At 43.1% G+C, this 16,858-nt stretch overlaps 1 protein-coding gene across 1 annotated transcript; it reads right to left on the bottom strand.

The window, feature by feature from the left end:
• Positions 1-1,653: 1,653 nt before the first annotated feature.
• Positions 1,654-14,218, bottom strand: LOC140421845 (uncharacterized). Its single transcript, XM_072506827.1, has 4 exons — positions 14,165-14,218; positions 13,438-13,509; positions 13,006-13,056; positions 1,654-12,229 (listed from the first exon to the last, which is right to left on the bottom strand). Exon 4 carries the CDS (start codon positions 12,084-12,086, stop codon positions 11,247-11,249), a length of 840 nt encoding a protein of 279 aa, XP_072362928.1. The 5' UTR covers positions 12,087-12,229; positions 13,006-13,056; positions 13,438-13,509; positions 14,165-14,218; the 3' UTR covers positions 1,654-11,246.
• Between the last annotated feature and the right edge of the window lie 2,640 nt (positions 14,219-16,858).

Raw genomic sequence — 16,858 nt, 5'->3', positions numbered from 1 at the left:
AGCATAAATGTTTACTAAAATAACCGGAGTGTTTTCCAGTGAACCACAGACAATAATATAGTGACCATTGGGATTGTCCATAATCCGAGAGGGGGTAAATTGTCCTATTTATGGATTAGTATTGTCGTGCTTCTAGCCCGACCGTTAAAAGCCTGAATGAAAGACTTGTCCCATCCAATTTCTGCGAAGCCTCATCTGGTCCTTCACACACATATGGGTTTCCTGTAGAAATGCGACACCCGAGTTTCGACCTTTAAGATGAACACGGTGTTTGGGACGAGGAGCTGCAGCACGCACACTTTTGTCTATACCGTCAGCTAACCTCATCCTGAGCTGGGAGGCTCTCCACTCAACCAGACTCAAAGAAAAACTCTCACACTGATATAATTCACAATGCAACCAGAGTGCAAAGAAGAAAAAGTACAACACATGTAAAACCCAACAAGAACTTCATGCCCTAAATTTTATACAATGTGAAACTTCTGAACCTCAAAACAGAGTAACTCTAATATATACAGACAAACAAGAACATCCTAACGCATAATATCTCACTAAGAAGGAGAATCAGAGTTCAAATTGAGTTTCTGAACAAATTCATTTGCCTCTTCAGGAGAGTTGAAGAATTGATCCTTGTCCCTGACATAAACAGAGATGCGGGTTGGATAGATCAAGCCAAACTGGAGAACCTTTTTATATAAAACGGCTTTCACCCCGTTAAATGTGTCGTTTTCTTTGCCAGGTCCGCACTTAAGTCCTGCTATAACCGAACGGAGAGGCCTTCCCAGTGCTCCCTGGCCCAGCAAAGGACCTGTTCCTCCTCTCTCTTTTTTAAATGAAAAAAAGAGTACCCAATTCATTTTTTTCCATTTAAGGGGCAATTTAGCGTGGCCAATCCACCTATCCTGCACATCTTTGGGTTGTGGGGGTGAAACCCACGTGAGCACGGGGAGAATGTGCAAACTCCACACGGACAGTGACCCAGAGCCAGGATTGAACCTGGAACCTTGGTGCCGTGAGGCAGCAGTGCTAACCACTGCGCCATCGTACTGTCCTCCTGTTCCTCCTTTTTTAAAATATAAATTTAGAGTACCCAATTATTTTTTTCCAATTAAGGGGCAATTTAGTGTGGCTAATCCACCTAACCTGCACATCTTTGGGTTGTGGGGGTGAAACCCACGTAAACACGAGGAGAATGTGCAAACTCCACACGGACAGTGACCCAGGACCCAGATTCGGGTCCTCAGCACTGTAGTCCCATTGCTAACCACTGTGCCATTGTTGCTCCTTAAAATTGAACCGAACAATAACCGCACACGGGGGTTCCCCAGCATGAGGTCTCAGTCGCAATGAGCGATGTGCACGATCTAGCTCTGGGGGGGGGGGGGGGGGGGGGGGGGAGTGTAAGAATCTTTAATTTATGGGATCTTAACCTGTTGAACTACGCCAAGTTTGGGGGAAGCTTAGTTGATGAATCAAAGTCCTAGCGCAATATGACAAGTTGTAAGATTTGTAATATTTCTGGACTATGCCAAGTTGTTCGATTCCTTGTATTATTCGACTGTGTAAAGTTGAAGGAATTTATATAATCTCTGCTATTCGGTTATCAGTAGCACTTTGCGAATACTGGGACTCAGCAGAAATTTCAGTTAAAACTTCTCAGGTGCCAAAAATAATTTTTATTTGTAGTCGCTTGATTACAATTTGAAAGTCATTTAAAAGGCAATTCGTAGACAATTCGAAGCTTTCAGAGAATTACAGACATTATCTTTCTTTGCTTAGGCAGACAGCTCGAAAGTAACTTTTAAAAGGTCAAAGTCTGGCAATGAAACATGAAGAGAGAAAGCTAATCTTCAGCTAAACTCAAACTCAAAGTCAAAAGTGGACGAACATCACTGACACAGACATCTCTAAAATGGAGACTATTAAGGACAAAACTGACTAAACTAACAGAAAGACAACACAACACAAAGACACTGCACCCCAAAGACAACACTAAAATGGCGGGCGGAGACTTTTCAGTTATACACTTTCATATCTGTCTTAAGTCATCTAATCACACCCCAATATAATCCTAATTGGTTTGGGTTAGACTCAAACACATTTGATTTGATGGCAATCCGTCCATCTTCAATGTGCAACATTAGCTTTTCTGACCCAGCTGTTATCTGCATTCTGAACAATGGTGCCTTCATGTTGCTGTGGTATTCAGTCCCTGTCCTTGACAATTAGCACAAGCAGTGTCAAATTATCTTGCAACTGTGCTGTTTTAATGTCACACTGACTCTGAAAATATGCATTTGCCAGAACAACGGACCTCAGTAAAAGTGAACTATGCTGTATAAATGGGTATTTAAAACTGGGGCTCAATATTTATGCTTAAACAGCTATCTTTTACCTATGCTAGTTAGAACATAGAACAATACAGCGCAGTACAGGCCCTTCGGCCCACGATGTTGCACCGAAACAAAAGCCATCTAACCTACACTATGCCATTATCATCCATATGTTTATCCAATAAACTTTTAAATGCCCTCAATGTTGGCGAGGATTTCGATTTGTATTCGAAATACCTGGCTTCTACAGTCGGCCCTTTGATAAATCGAAAAATTAAGTAAGATATATCAGAAAAGATTAAATACATCATTATTGCGATAGGATAGGTAAAAGCGCAAAGAATAACTCATTCATATTGTCATTACAGTTTTAAACAATAGAATGGACACTTAACATTGCAACAGGCATTTCAAAATAATTATTATAATTAATAAATTAATCAAATTTGATCACATTGGTATGTTATGTAAATGATGAATACAGCTACACAGGAGAATAGGATTATTCTTATTGTGGACATTCCAGTGTGTCCAAACCACCCACAAATCTTATCCCAGAGAGAGATAAATTGGGGTGGATCCAGTTTTTTGATTTCTTTTTGGATATGTAATGCCAAATCTTTAACTTCTTTAGAGTTATCGGGAATGAAAGTGCAACACTCTGCACCAATCAGGGCGCAGGTGCCACCTTTTTCAGCTAGCATATAGTCAAGCGCCATTCGATTTTGTAATACTACGGTTAATCATTTTACAGATCTTAACATTGATATACTGATTGAAAATTGATATCATGATTACATAATTCAGCAATAAACAATTAATAATAACTTCATGTATACAAATAAAATGATTATACAATAAAAGTTGAACATATGATCTAGTAATAAATGGTAAAATGATAATCAAAATTGACATCCTCTGGATTATATACAAAAGCTTGTTGAAAGGGTTAATTTTCTTACAGAGACAAAAAAAGAGGCGTATAGCTTGGAATGATGCCATTCGCATCTTTAAACTTTTTTTTTGTCACTCAAATGGACTGGGAGTAAAAGTTGGATTGCTGCCAAATTCCCGTTATCAAATGTCTTTGAACAATCTGTTCTTTTGGAATATAGATTTGAGTTGGGTTTTTTTTTTAAAAACCAGCTTCCACACTGTTTGAAGTTTTAATTTCCAGGCTAATTCCAAACATTTATTTTAAAATATCAAATACAATAACTTATTAAATATGTAACTGAACCAATCTTGTGCTGTATCTTGATTTTCTGTAGATGAATTTGTTGATTCTGTTAAAGGACACACAGCTAACAAGATATGTTAATTTCTTTAAATTAATAAAGCAACGTTCAGAATAATGACAGTTTTCTTAAGTTGACAGTTCTTGGCAACTTTTTAAGCGATACATTGAGGTTTCTTTAGCTGCTTTGATGGCAGCCATTCTGTTCTGAGTAAGTTCCCTTTCTCGTTTGGAAATTTTCTGTCCCAAGTAAACATCTTCTTTCTGGGCAATTTGTGCTTTGTGAAAGCTAGCTTTGTGACTATTAGTACTGAGGTGGTTCAAGACCACCTGTAAGTCTTTGTCATGATCATCTTTATTGATGGAGGTTATCAGAACATCATCTTCATATTGGATAATGGTGGAAGGCCGAACAGGCAGTTGCCTGAGATGATTCTGTAAAGCCATGTGGTAAACAGTTGGGCTATTATGATACTGTTGTTGATTAACTGTAAAAGCAAACCATGGTTGTAGTTGCTTAGCCAGTGTTGCTGACCAGAAGCCATACTGGGTGTGTCTTGTTGGTACGTGTTACATGGTTGTCCACGAGGTGGAGATGTATTGTAGTGAACATTGTTTACTTCATTATCATCTCTTGAATCCATCCGTTGTTTTTGATAGCATTTTGCCATCCAGTGTCCTACTCTACCACAGAAAAGACATTGTGGTATTTTCTTACGCGATTTTAATGGAGCAAGGGTACATGTTTGCCCTGGCGCTGGTGGTGAAATTGTAGTTACTGCTGATATTCCTGCAGGTGCTGCAACAGCTGCCGCTGGAGCAGCAGGTAACATGGGCTGGATTTGAGCAATAGGCTGCATTTGAGCAGCTGCAGTGTTAAAAGTTGCCTGATTGTGCAAACCACGATCTATCTGAATGCATCGGTCAACTATGTCTCGGTATGTGCCAGCTGTGGCCCAAGTTGGTAAAACCAAATTCAAGGCAACAGAAACTTCAGGTTTAACACCGGCTATAAAAGCCGTTTTTAATGGACTTAAAGTGCTTGCATCCCATGTGTCATTTTCCTGGTCGAGTGTCATCCCTGAATATTCCATCCAAGTATGTTAAAAATTTTCCTCAAAATCCTGAATATCTTCATAATTTTTTTGAATGCAAGATGTGATCTTAGACCAATTGGTCTTTGGGGGGCGAAATTTTAATAGCCAACTCTTGACTGCTAGCCAACCAGCTTCTAAATTTTGCAAATCGTCTCCAAGGGCAACTTCTACTTCATTTCTAAGGGTTGAAATTACACGAGTACCTAGCATGATAGTCAGAATTTGTACTCCATCAAATGGGTGGAGACTGTAATTGGCTTGTAATCTGTGAATTCCATCCCATGTGGTCATACCACCCTTTTTAGGGTGTGGAAGACCTTTGGACCATTCGTCAATTTTAGAAGGATCAATTTGTTCATGAACCTATTGGTGGTCAAATATGTTTCTAGTGATAGTTTCACCATCTTCTTCTATTTTTTTGCTTCCAACTCTAACCCGTTTGCGTTTTAAAGGGGCTAGTCGAATTACTTTAGTATTTTGTATTGTAGGAACACTATCTTCGTCTGATTCATCCAACAGAGAAAATGATTTATTTTTAACAATTGATCTCGGCTGTGCAATTGCCGATTGTGCCACTAGGTGGGGTGCTTGGGCTGCTTTCTGAGTTTGTTCAATTTTTTGCACAGAAAGCCTGTTTGTCAAAGAATTGCAGTGTTCAGTTACGTTGTTTATATCTCTTTCTAAAACACATCTTTCTTTCATTAACTTGCAATTTTCAAGTTCAATTCACTCAGTTTTTAATTGCAATTGTCGGTATTTCAACTCCACTTCAAAGACTTGATTTTGGAATTCTGTTAATTGCAAATCTGTCTCAAGTTTGGATTTTGCATCTCGCAATTCTGTTTTAATTTCATCATAATGCTCAAGTTTGGATTTTGCAACTTGCAAATCTGTTTTAATTTCATCATAATATTCAAGTTTGGATTTTGCATCTTGCAATTCTTCAACAACTGCAATTAGTTGGTTTTTAGTGGACCTATGCTCATCATCACTTCGCTCAGTATTTAATTGCAACTGTTGGTATTTTGACTCCACTTCAAAAACTTGATTTTGGAATTCTGACTCCACTTTAAAAACTTGATTTTGGAATTCTCTTATTTGAAAAGATAACTGCTGGAGTTCAGAGGTTTTATTTTGCAATTCTGATTTAATTTCATCATAATGCTCAAGTTTGGATTTTGCATCTCGCAATTCTTCAACAACTGCAATTAGTTGGTCTTTAGTGGACCTATACTCATGATCAAATTTAGTTTTTGCAATTGTCTCTTGATGTTTTTGGAGCTGTGCGATTACTGCAAAAGACCATTTCATACGTCTTCCACCGTTTAACCGTGTGGTCTTACCCCATGCCTTCTTGATATTATCAAGGGACCACTGTCCTTTGGGGATATCATATTTTGTTTCAATTTTTGTAGCAACTTCAGACAGTCCAAATTGTCTACGAATGAAAGATCGAAAATCCCCCAACATATCTTCAACAGAAACATCTGGTATTCCAGCCCCCCCCCCCCCCTTGGATGTAGTGGGGAGTAATTTTCTGCCTGCTAAAGGCTCTGAGTTTACACTTTGATTTGGATCAGCCATAACTTTTCTTGATCGCTGACTGCCGTTTTATTTTAGTTACTGCAGTGACTAATCTTCCAGTCACATCTATGTTAGTCTGAACGGCTGGCACTTGATTTATTTAACACAGTCTATAAAAAATGTTCTTTTCAAGGGTCGAAGTACTGATTGATGCGGCTTTAAGACTTTTAATGGGTGAAAAAGATATTTCTTACCCTAGTCTAGCCGTGGGTTCCGGCTGTCTTCTGGGCCTCCTCCGATTATCTCCGAAGCTTCCCGAAGGTTCCGGACCTCCTCCGATTATCTTCGAAGCTTTCCGTCGTCACCTGGGCCTCCGAAGGTCGTTCAGTACTCCCCCCTTCTGCCTGACTACGCCAAAATGTAAAAATCTTTAATTTATGGGATCTTAACCTGTCGAACTACGCCAAGTTTGGGGGAAGCTTAGTTGATGAATCAAAGTCCTGGCGTAATACGACAAGTTGTAAGATTTGTAATATTTCTGGACTATGCCAAGTTGTTCGATTCCTTGTATTATTCGACTGTGTATAGTTGAAGGAATTTATATTATCTCTGCTATTCGGTTATCAGTAACACTTTGCGAATACTGGAACTCAGCAGAAATTTGCAGTATAAACTCCTCAGGTGCCAAAAAGAATTATTTTATTTGTAGTCGCTTGATTACAATTTGAAAGTCATTTAAAAGGCAATTCGTAGACAATTCGAAGCTTTCAGAGAATTACAGACATTATCTTTCCTTGCTTAGGCAGACAGCTCGAAAGTAACTTTTAAACGGTCAAAGTCTGGCAATGAAACATGAAGAGAGAGAGAAAGCTAATCTTCAGCTAAACTCAAAGTCAAAAGTGGACTAACATCACTGACACAGACTGGTAGACTGACAGAACCCCCAAAAGACATCTCTAAAATGGAGACTAGAATCAAAGGCAAAAAACACTAAACTAACAGAAAGACAACACAACACAAAGACACTACACCCCAAAGACAACACAAAAATGGCGGGCGGAGACTTTTCAGTTATACACTTTCATATCTGTCTTAAGTCATCTAATCACACCCCAATATAATCCTAATTGGTTTGGGTTAGACTCAAACACATTTGATTTGATGGCAAGCCGTCCATCTTCAATGTGCAACATTAGCTTTTCTGACCCAGCTGTTATCTGCATTCTGAACAATGGTGCCTTCATGTTGCTGTGGTATTCAGTCCCTCTCCTTGACAATTAGCACAAGCAGTGTCAAATTATCTTGCAACTGTGCTGTTTTAATGTCATACTAACTCTGAAAATATGCATTTGCCAGAACAACGGACCTCAGTAAAAGTGAACTATGCTGTATAAATGGGTATTTAAAACGGGGGCTCAATATTTATACTTAAACAGCTATCTTTTACCTATACTAGTTGTATTCGAAATACCTGGCTTCTACAGGGGGGGGGACCACATGTTCACCCACCATTTTGGAAATCATGTTGGTGAAATATTCCCTGAAGGGGTTGCCTGCCGTCCCCTCAGTCACAACCACGATCGTGTCTTTTGCCTCCATGAACGATTTTCTAAGTCATTCAACTTAGCCCTCAGACTGTTATTAATTTCCACCACTGATGATAGACTGGTTTCAAATGAAGAAATCCGATCGCTGTGATTGTGGCAGGCTGATGGGAATTTGGACTTGGCCAAAGTCAAATACACGACCCACAGACAAACTGCCAGAACATGTCTGGAGCTGCCCTGTCAATAAACATCAGGATATCATTGATCCTTTAATGCACACCGATTTGTTTTGGGTAGCCCAGACCGAGCCAGACTCTCGGGCACCCAGAGTTCCTGCCGTTAGCTTGTGGCAACAGGTTCTATACAGCAGCACCACTGGAGATGGACACTTGGGGCGGGCCCCGGTGTCCTATCACCCAGACATCAAGAAACCCATTGGGTGTTGGGTCCCCCTCTCGAGATCTCATTGGCCGGAAGCCAGAGATGTTTCTAGAAATGTGGGGAGAGAGGGGGACAAAGATAGATGTCCCAAAACACACCAGCGGCGAAGACTCCACGCAGAGACAATCGAGACGTCTGATCAGAGGCAAAAGGAAGCAGCCAGCGAGTCCCAACTTCACAACGACGGACCTGAAAGACTCAAGAGAATCAAACCCACGGCTCAACCGGAGTCATATTTACGGGTAGTATAACCAATCTTGGAAATCTTTAATAAATGTTATTGGGTTAATTTAAGGGTAAATATTGTTAAATAAAGTTGGTTTGATTTTATATTGTTTGCCTCGACAATAAAGACATTTGGGTAAAACCTTTGACTAATACACTGGTCGAAAGTGTCTGAGATTTTACAGATACAACGCAATATTTTTAAACTGGGGCCCAGGTGCTTCTAGAATTTTGCCCATATTTTCGATTTTCACGGACATATGAGCAAGAGATTCATCCACTGACCTCTTCAGGTCTTCTGCCAAACCCTGACGGGGTTTTCCTAATTCAGCCGCTACAACACGGCTGATGTCATCGGCTGTAAGCAGTGTGTTCTGCGTTGGAGAAGGAGGACTCGCCCCCGCCAGCTTGTAGCCCGCCGAGTGCTGCGAAGCCTCGGAATCCCAGGAGTAAGTGCGGCCCGCTTCTTTTCTATTCTTCTCCTTTCTCGGCATTATCTTGAAGTTTGTGTATTTGTCTGTCAAGTATCATAGAATTTACAGTGCAGGAGGCCATTCAGCCAATTGAGTCTGCATCGGCTCTTGAAAAGAGCACTCTACCTAAACCCACACCTCCACTCTATCCCCGCAATCCAGTCACCCCACCTAACCTTTTTTTAAGACACAAGGGCAATTTATCATGGCCAATCCACCTAACCTGCACATCTTTGGACCGTGGGAGGAAACCGGAGCACCCGGAGGAAACCCACGCAGACATGGGAAGAATGTGCAGACTTCGCACAGACAGTGACCCAAGCCGGGAATCGAACTTGGGACCCTGGCGCTGTGAAGCATCTGTGCTAACCATTGCGCTACCATGGCCCCATAGTAGTCAGTTTTTAAAAATTTTTCCGAAAGGTGGTTGTGCTTTTACAAGTCGATTTCCGAAGGACGAGCCTCCACGCGAGTCTCCCTCTACCACCAACTCTACCGGGTGTCTGAACGACTTCCTGGACCTGCCTGCTAGCTTTTTGTGATTCATCCACGAGAACACCTCGATCCCTCTGTCCTTCACTCACTTGCAGTCTCTCCATTTCGACAATAATCTGCCTTTTGATTCCTCCTAACGAAGTGCAAGCCCCAAGAACTATATCCAATTCCTTGAAATCACACAATTTTGGCCATATTTTCTGTGGTAGTGAGTTACAATGATTCACCCTTCTCTGGGAGAAGAAATTTCTCCTCATCTCAGTCCTAAAAGGTTTATCCTTTATCCTCAAACTATGACCCCCTAATTGTGGACGCCCCCATCATCAGGAACATTCTTTTTGAATCTACCCTGTCTAATCCTGTTCGAGTTTTCTACGTTTCTATGAAATCTCCTCTCACTCTTCTGAACTCCAATGAATATAATCCGAACTGACTTAGTCCTGCCATCCCAGGAATCAGCCTGGTAAACCTTTGCTGCACTCCCTCCACAGCAAGAACATCCTTCCTCAGATGAGGACACCAAATCTGCACACAATACTCCAGGTGTGGCCTCACCAATGCCCTGTACAATTGCAGTAAAACATCTCTATTCCTGTACTCAAATCCTCTCGCTATGAAGGCCAACATACCATTTGCCTTCTTTACTGCCTGCTGTACCTGCACACTTACTTTCAGTGACTGATGCACGAGGACACCAAGGTCTCGCTGAATATCCACTTCTCTCAATTTGCATCCACTCATCGAACAATCTGCTTCCCCTGCGATCAAACCTGGGTCTTCGGCGCCATGAGGCAGCAGTGCTAACCACTCTGCCACCATGCCGCCCCCTTGCACCTGAATTTTATATAGTAATCGGCTCTGAGAGACCTTGTTGGAATCCTTCTGAAAGTCTAAATAAACCACATCCACCGGTTCTCCATCGTCAACTCTAGTAGTCACATCTTCAACAGAATTCTAGTAGATTTGTCAAACATGATTTTCATTTTGTAAATTCATGCTGATTTTGTCCGATTACACCACTGCTTTCCAAATGCTGTGCTATGAAATCCTTGATAATGAACCCCAGCAACTTCCCTACTACTGACGTCAGGCTCACTGGTCTATAGTTCCCTTTTTCTCTCTACCTCCCTTTTTGAATAGCGGGATTACATTCGCTACCCTCCAATCTGTAGGAACAATTCCAGAGTCCAAAGAAGTTTGGAAAATGACCACCAATGAATCTCCTGTTTCCAAAACCACTTCCTTAAGTAGTTTGGTCCTGGAGATTTTACAGATGGATTATAGTCTCGGAGATTGGGCCAAAATGTGGCAGATGGAGTTTAATGTAGATGAGTGTGGGGTTATCCATTAAGGCTGTAAAATTGGAAAGGACAATTATCTAAATGGAAAGCAGATTCAAGCTGCGTCAGACAGAGGGATCTGGGTGAATTTGTGGAACTCACTGCCCCAGAGTGCAGTGGAATTTCAGTCATTAAATGGTTTGAAGGAGATAGATATATTTCTGATTTTTAAAATGGATTAAAGGATATGGGCAACAGATGGGAAGGTGGATTTGAGACCAGGAAAAGATCAGCCGCAATCTGATTGAATAGTAGAGCAGGCTCGAAGGGCCGAATTGTGTACTTCTGCTAATTCTTATGTTCCTATGTACTATCCAGGATAAAATTAATGTATTACATCTGCTTCTTTGGATCATTTCAGTGGAAATGTGCTCTCGCTCAAAGAGTATCAGCCCACTGGAGTGAACATTGGAAGACTGGCTAGCCCACAGAGAAACCTTCTGACCTCCCACTTCACCCACTGTCAGAATGACCATGGTTCAGTCCTGGATGTGATCAAGAGCAGCAAAAATCAGCAGAATCCAACCCCTGTAATTACTTGTGAACTCGCTGGTGTTTCTGCAGGTAGGATGTACTGCTGAATCCTTTCCCACACACGGAGCAGGTAAACGGCTTCTCCTTACTGTGAACTCGCTGGTGTCTCAGCAGGTTGGATGAATTAACAAATCCCTTCCCACACACAGAGCAGGTGAATGGTCGCTCCCCAGTGTGAAGTCGCTGGTGTGTCTGCAAGTTGGATGAATTAACAAATCCCTTCCGACACACAGAGCAGGTGAATGGTCTCTCCCCAGTGTGAAGTCGCTGGTGTGTTACCAAGTTGGATGAATTAATAAATCCCTTCCAACACACAGAGCAGGTAAACGGCTTCTCCCCAGTGTGAATTCGCTGGTGTGTTACCAAGTTGGATGAATTAATAAATCTCTTCCTGCACACTTTGCAGGTGAATTGCTTCTCTGCGGTGTGAACTCGTTGGTGTGTCAGCAGATTGGATGAAGCAGTAAATCCCTTCTCAAACACTGAGCAGGTGAATGGCTTCTCCTCAGTTTGAACTCGCTGGTGTGTGAGCAGGTTGGATGAATTACTAAATCCCTTCCCACACATTGAGGTGAATGGCTTCTCCTCAGCGTGAACTCGCTGGTGTGTCAGCCGTCTGGATGAATCTACGAATCCTTCCCTACACACTGAGCAGGTGAATGGCGTCTCCCCGGTGCGAACTCGCTGGTGTGTCAGCAGGTTGGATGAAGCAGTAAATCCCTTCCCACACTGAGAGCAAATGAACAGTCTCTCCCTGGTGTGAGTACGTCGATGAGTTTCCAGTGCAGACGGGAAAATGAATTCCTTCCCAGAAACCCCACATTTCCATGGTTTCCCCATGGTGTGTCTCGGTGCTTTTCCAGTCACACTGATGGTATGGCCGATGGTTTCCCCCGTGCTAATGAATCGAGTGACTCTGTCAGATCTTGATGTGAAGTTTGGTTTGAGATTTCTTGCTGCAAATCCTCCCCTTTGAGTATCCTGTTAAAGGAGTTTACAAATGTCATCACTGTCAGTACAGCTCAGAAATTCAGAACAGACAATTCTAGTTGCTGTGGAACATGCTTTCCTCCCTAGTTTCCCAAAAGCTGTACATTTCCATGCACGCATCTGTACAGACACACACTCTCTCTCTTGGTCCATCCATTCTCACTCCATATACACCCTCCCTATTCGCCTGAAGGTGCTAATTCATGGTGATCAACAGATCGACATTCAGCATTTCCTGATCTTTACTGAGATATCGTGATATCCCAAGAAATAGGAGGAGACGGTCATTCAGCCCATCAAGTCTGCTCCACCATTTAATAAGCTCATGGCTGGTCTGATAGTAATCTCAAATCTTCAATTACAGGGAATAAATATGGAGCAGAATTTGATGGTTAATATCAGCTGCTGACAGAAGAGAAATGATCTCTAATGCAGGAAAAACAATTCCTGACCATGGGAAGATAAAGATGGTAAATCAGCAGCACACAGCCAAGGGATGGGCAGCAGTGAAAACTTCATTCAGACACATTGGAAGAAATAACAGTAAAATACCAAACATGATTAAAATAAATACCCTATTAGAGGCAGAAGTTAAACAATGGCAGAGAGGCGATGAGGGAGGGAAGAGCTGAAACAGAGCAATGGGTGAACAGGAATTCAAATCCACAGTAAAGGAGACCTGCCCCAGAGCCCTGAAACCAGAGCACAGATAACAAAGCACAACACTAAAAACTCTAAATTATAGATGAATGCTCAATAATACTCAACTCTGGAACAATTTCACTGTTTTCAAATGTAAAACCTCCTATGGAGTCTGCAGCTGGAAATATATCAGAAGCACTGGAATCAGAGAAAGATCAGTCTTCAAATCTTCTAACTCCCTGTAAAATAAGATTACAAGAGTCATGTGTCAATTGTGGTCAGAGACTAACATTTTTTCTTTATCTCAGATTACTGTGTGTAAATCCTCCCCATCTATCTCCCTGTAAACAGAGTTTCCAAAGCCCAGGATATAAATTCATAAAACTCTCTCCCCATTTCCTGGCCTAGGATTACTGAAGATGGGATACTTACATTGGAAGCAGTTCAGACAAGGTTCACTCAGCTGATTCCTGGCATGAAGGGGTTTGTTTTATGAGGAAAAGTTGGACAGGGTGTGCAGATACTGATTGTGTTTTAGATAAATGAGAGGTAATCTTACAGCAGCAGGAAGTATTCCGAGGGTGCTTGACAGGTGCTGAAAGGATGTTTCTCCTCAACCGAGAATCTGCAACTGCAAGGAAAGTTTAAAAATTAGTGTCTAAGACAGAGATGAGGAGAAATTGCTTCTCTCAGAGGGCCAGTAGCCGGTGGAATTCTCTACCCAGTGAGCAGTGGAGGCGTGCCCATTGAATTTATTCAAGGCTGTGTTATACACCATTTTTACTGGCAGGGGAGTAAAAGGTGAGGGAGATTCATTGTCTGAAATAAAATGGAGTTAAGACAGTGTTCAAATGAGCCACGAATGTCCGAGTGGCCTCTTAATGCCAATAATTATGATAATCTTATTCTTCTGTTATTGGGATGGACGCACATGCGCTTTGCAGCATTCCCCCCCCCCCCCCCCCCCCCGAAAAGAGGGCGCCCGTTCTCCCGGACCATTCAATCAATGAGTCAAACATTTTCTCTCCTGGTCACCAGAACCCTGAAGCTCCTCCTACTTTCCGTCACGGCACCGAGATGGCCGCGCATGCGCCCCATTCCCCGCTGAACGAAGATGACGACGATGAAACTGGGCCTGGACTGGATAAAGGCCCCGCAGCTGCAATCGCGGGGCCTGCAGGGTCTCTTTCTGCTGAGGGCCTTGCCCGGGTGTTTCTGAACCCTCCGCTCCCTCCCCTTCCCCCGGTTCCCGGCTCCATTCCTCCCTCCGTCCCACCGCCGCTCACCCGCGGAAACAGCCCCTTCAGCACTCGCAGATCTTCGAGCAGGATGACAGTGCGCATGCTCCAAAAACACTGCGCATGCGCGCTGGGCTCCTGTGGAGTGAATCGGACACATTCACAGCCGCAATGGATGTTGGGTAATATCAGCACAATTGAAACCTCAAACAACTGGTACAAATGAACAATTTTGTCATTTGTCCTAAACTAATTTTCAAAAATCATAAATGATTATGAATTTGATGATCTATGTTACATTTGTCAGAGTTCTCCTGTATACCCATGTAGAGGTTTTAAAGCTTTTCTCTCTCTACCCTGACGGTGCTAACTCTGGCTGGGTTCAATTGCAGAGTCACTAATTTCTCTCTTTGTCCATGATACTGAATATTCATTGTATTTTGAATGATAATGCACAGAGGGCAACCATTTGGCTCATCATATCGGCTAGCAGTGTCAGAACCTGATAGAGTTTAATTGAATATGTCTACAGACCCCACCTACTGTAGAGTAGTGGCTATCACATTCGCTTTACATGCGAAAGGTCTCCTGTTCAAAACCGGGTAAAAACATCTCGTGCTTTGAGTTTAGTCTGTTTCTGAATAATACCTCAATCTCGTAACTGGTCTTCATCAACGGGAAATAGCAAAAGCCCCATGCTCTGCTCTGTGCCAGTGGCGCAATGGCTAACGCGTCTGACTACGGGGATTCCATGTTTGTGGGCAGCACGGTGGCATGGTGGTTAGCACAATTGCTTCACAGCTCCAGGGTCCCAGGTTCGATTCCCGGCTTCTCTGTCTGTGCGGAGTCTGCACGTTCTCCGTGTGTGTGCTCGGGTTTCCTCCCACAATCCAAAGATGTGCAGGTTAGGTGGATTGGCCATGCTAAATTGCCCTTAGTGTCCAAAATTGCCCTTTGTGTTGGGTGGGGTTACTGGGATATGGGGATAGGGTGGAGGTATGGTCTTGGGTAGGGTGCTCTTTCAAAGAGCCGGTGCAGACTCGATGGGCCGAATGGCCTCCTTCTGCACTGTAAATTCTATGATTCTACTGCAGTGACTTTAGTAACAAAGGGCCAAGGGAGGATTCTGGTGTGTTCAGAGTGGGTGAATTGTGGAATTACAAAGAAAAGGCATTGATATCCTGAATCTTCAGAATTATCACTTGACTGGGATGTTTCAGCATGAAAAACTCCCATGTACTTGTCAGAGGCCATACCCAATGGACCTGTTAAAGCCAAACCACTGTTAGACTGGGCTGGGCTTCAGATGATCAGGTCTCAGTTTTATGAACAAGGTCTGTACCAGACTGGTGCTGTGTGTTTGATTCCCCATAACAGTTGTAGTATCGTAAGAAGTCTTACAACACCAGGTTAAAGTCCAACAGGTTTGTTTCGATGTCACTAGCTTTCGGAGCGCTGCTCCTTCCTCAGGTGAATGAAGAGGTATGTTCCAGAAACATATATATATGTATAGACAGATTCAAAGATGCCAGACAATGCTTGGAATGCGAGCATTAGCAGGTGATTAAATCTTTACAGATCCAGAGATGGGGTAACCCCAGGTTAAAGAGGTGTGAATTGTGTCAAGCCAGGACAGTTGGTAGGATTTTGCAGGCCAGATGGTGGGGGATGAATGTAATGCGACATGAATCCCAGGTCCCGGTTGAGGCCGCACTCATGTGTGCGGAACTTGGCTATAAGTTTCTGCTCGGCGATTCTGCGTTGTCGCGGGTCCTGAAGGCCGCCTTGGAGAACGCTTACCCGGAGATCAGAGGCTGAATGCTCTTGACTGCTGAAGTGTTCCCCGACTGGAAGGGAACATTCCTGCCTGGTGATTGTCGCGCGATGTCCGTTCATTCGTACCACACAACCCTGCCATGGCAATCTCTGCAAGACGTGCCAGATTATCGACATGGATACCACCATTACACATGAGAACACCACCCATCAGGTACGCGGTACACACTCGTGCGACTCGGCCAACGTTGTCTACCTCATACGCTGCAGGAAAGGATGTCCCGAAGCGTGGTACATTGGCGAGACCATGCAGACGCTGCGACAACGAATGAACGGACATTGCGCGACAATCACCAGGCAGGAATGTTCCCTTCCAGTCGGGGAACACTTCAGCAGTCAAGGGCATTCAGCCTCTGATCTCCGGGTAAGCGTTCTCCAAGGCGGCCTTCAGGATGCGCGACAACGCAGAATCGCCGAGCAGAAGCTTATAGCCAAGTTCCGCACACATGAGTGCGGCCTCAACCGGGACCTGGGATTCATGTCGCATTACATTCATCCCCCACCATCTGGCGTGCGAAATCCTACCAACTGTCCTGGCTTGACACAATTCACACCTCTTTAACCTGGGGTTGCCCCATCTCTGGATCTGTAAAGATTTAATCACCTGCTAATGCTCGCATTCCAAGCATTGTCTGGCATCTTTGAATCTGTCTATATACATATATGTTTCTGGAACATACCTCTTCATTCACCTGAGGAAGGAGCAGCGCTCCGAAAGCTAGTGACATCGAAACAAAACTGTTGGACTTTAACCTGGTGTTGTAAGACTTCTTACTGTGCTCACCCCAGTCCAACGCCGGCATCTCCACATCATGGCTACCGTTGTAGTATCCTTAGTATATGCACACCATGACAGTTGTCCGACAATAGGGCAGCACAGTAGCACAGTGGTTAGCACAGTTGCTT

This window comes from Scyliorhinus torazame, chromosome 5, assembly GCF_047496885.1.
Source record: "Scyliorhinus torazame isolate Kashiwa2021f chromosome 5, sScyTor2.1, whole genome shotgun sequence".
Taxonomy (NCBI): Eukaryota; Metazoa; Chordata; class Chondrichthyes; order Carcharhiniformes; family Scyliorhinidae; genus Scyliorhinus; species Scyliorhinus torazame.
Note: the sequence above shows the minus strand (reverse complement) of the source record. Positions and strands in the feature narration are given on the sequence as shown.

Excerpts from the sequence above, each read along its gene's own strand:
- LOC140421845 (XM_072506827.1), bottom strand. The coding sequence starts at position 12,086 with ATGGGGAAACCATGGAAATGTGGGGTTTCTGGGAAGGAATTCATTTTC.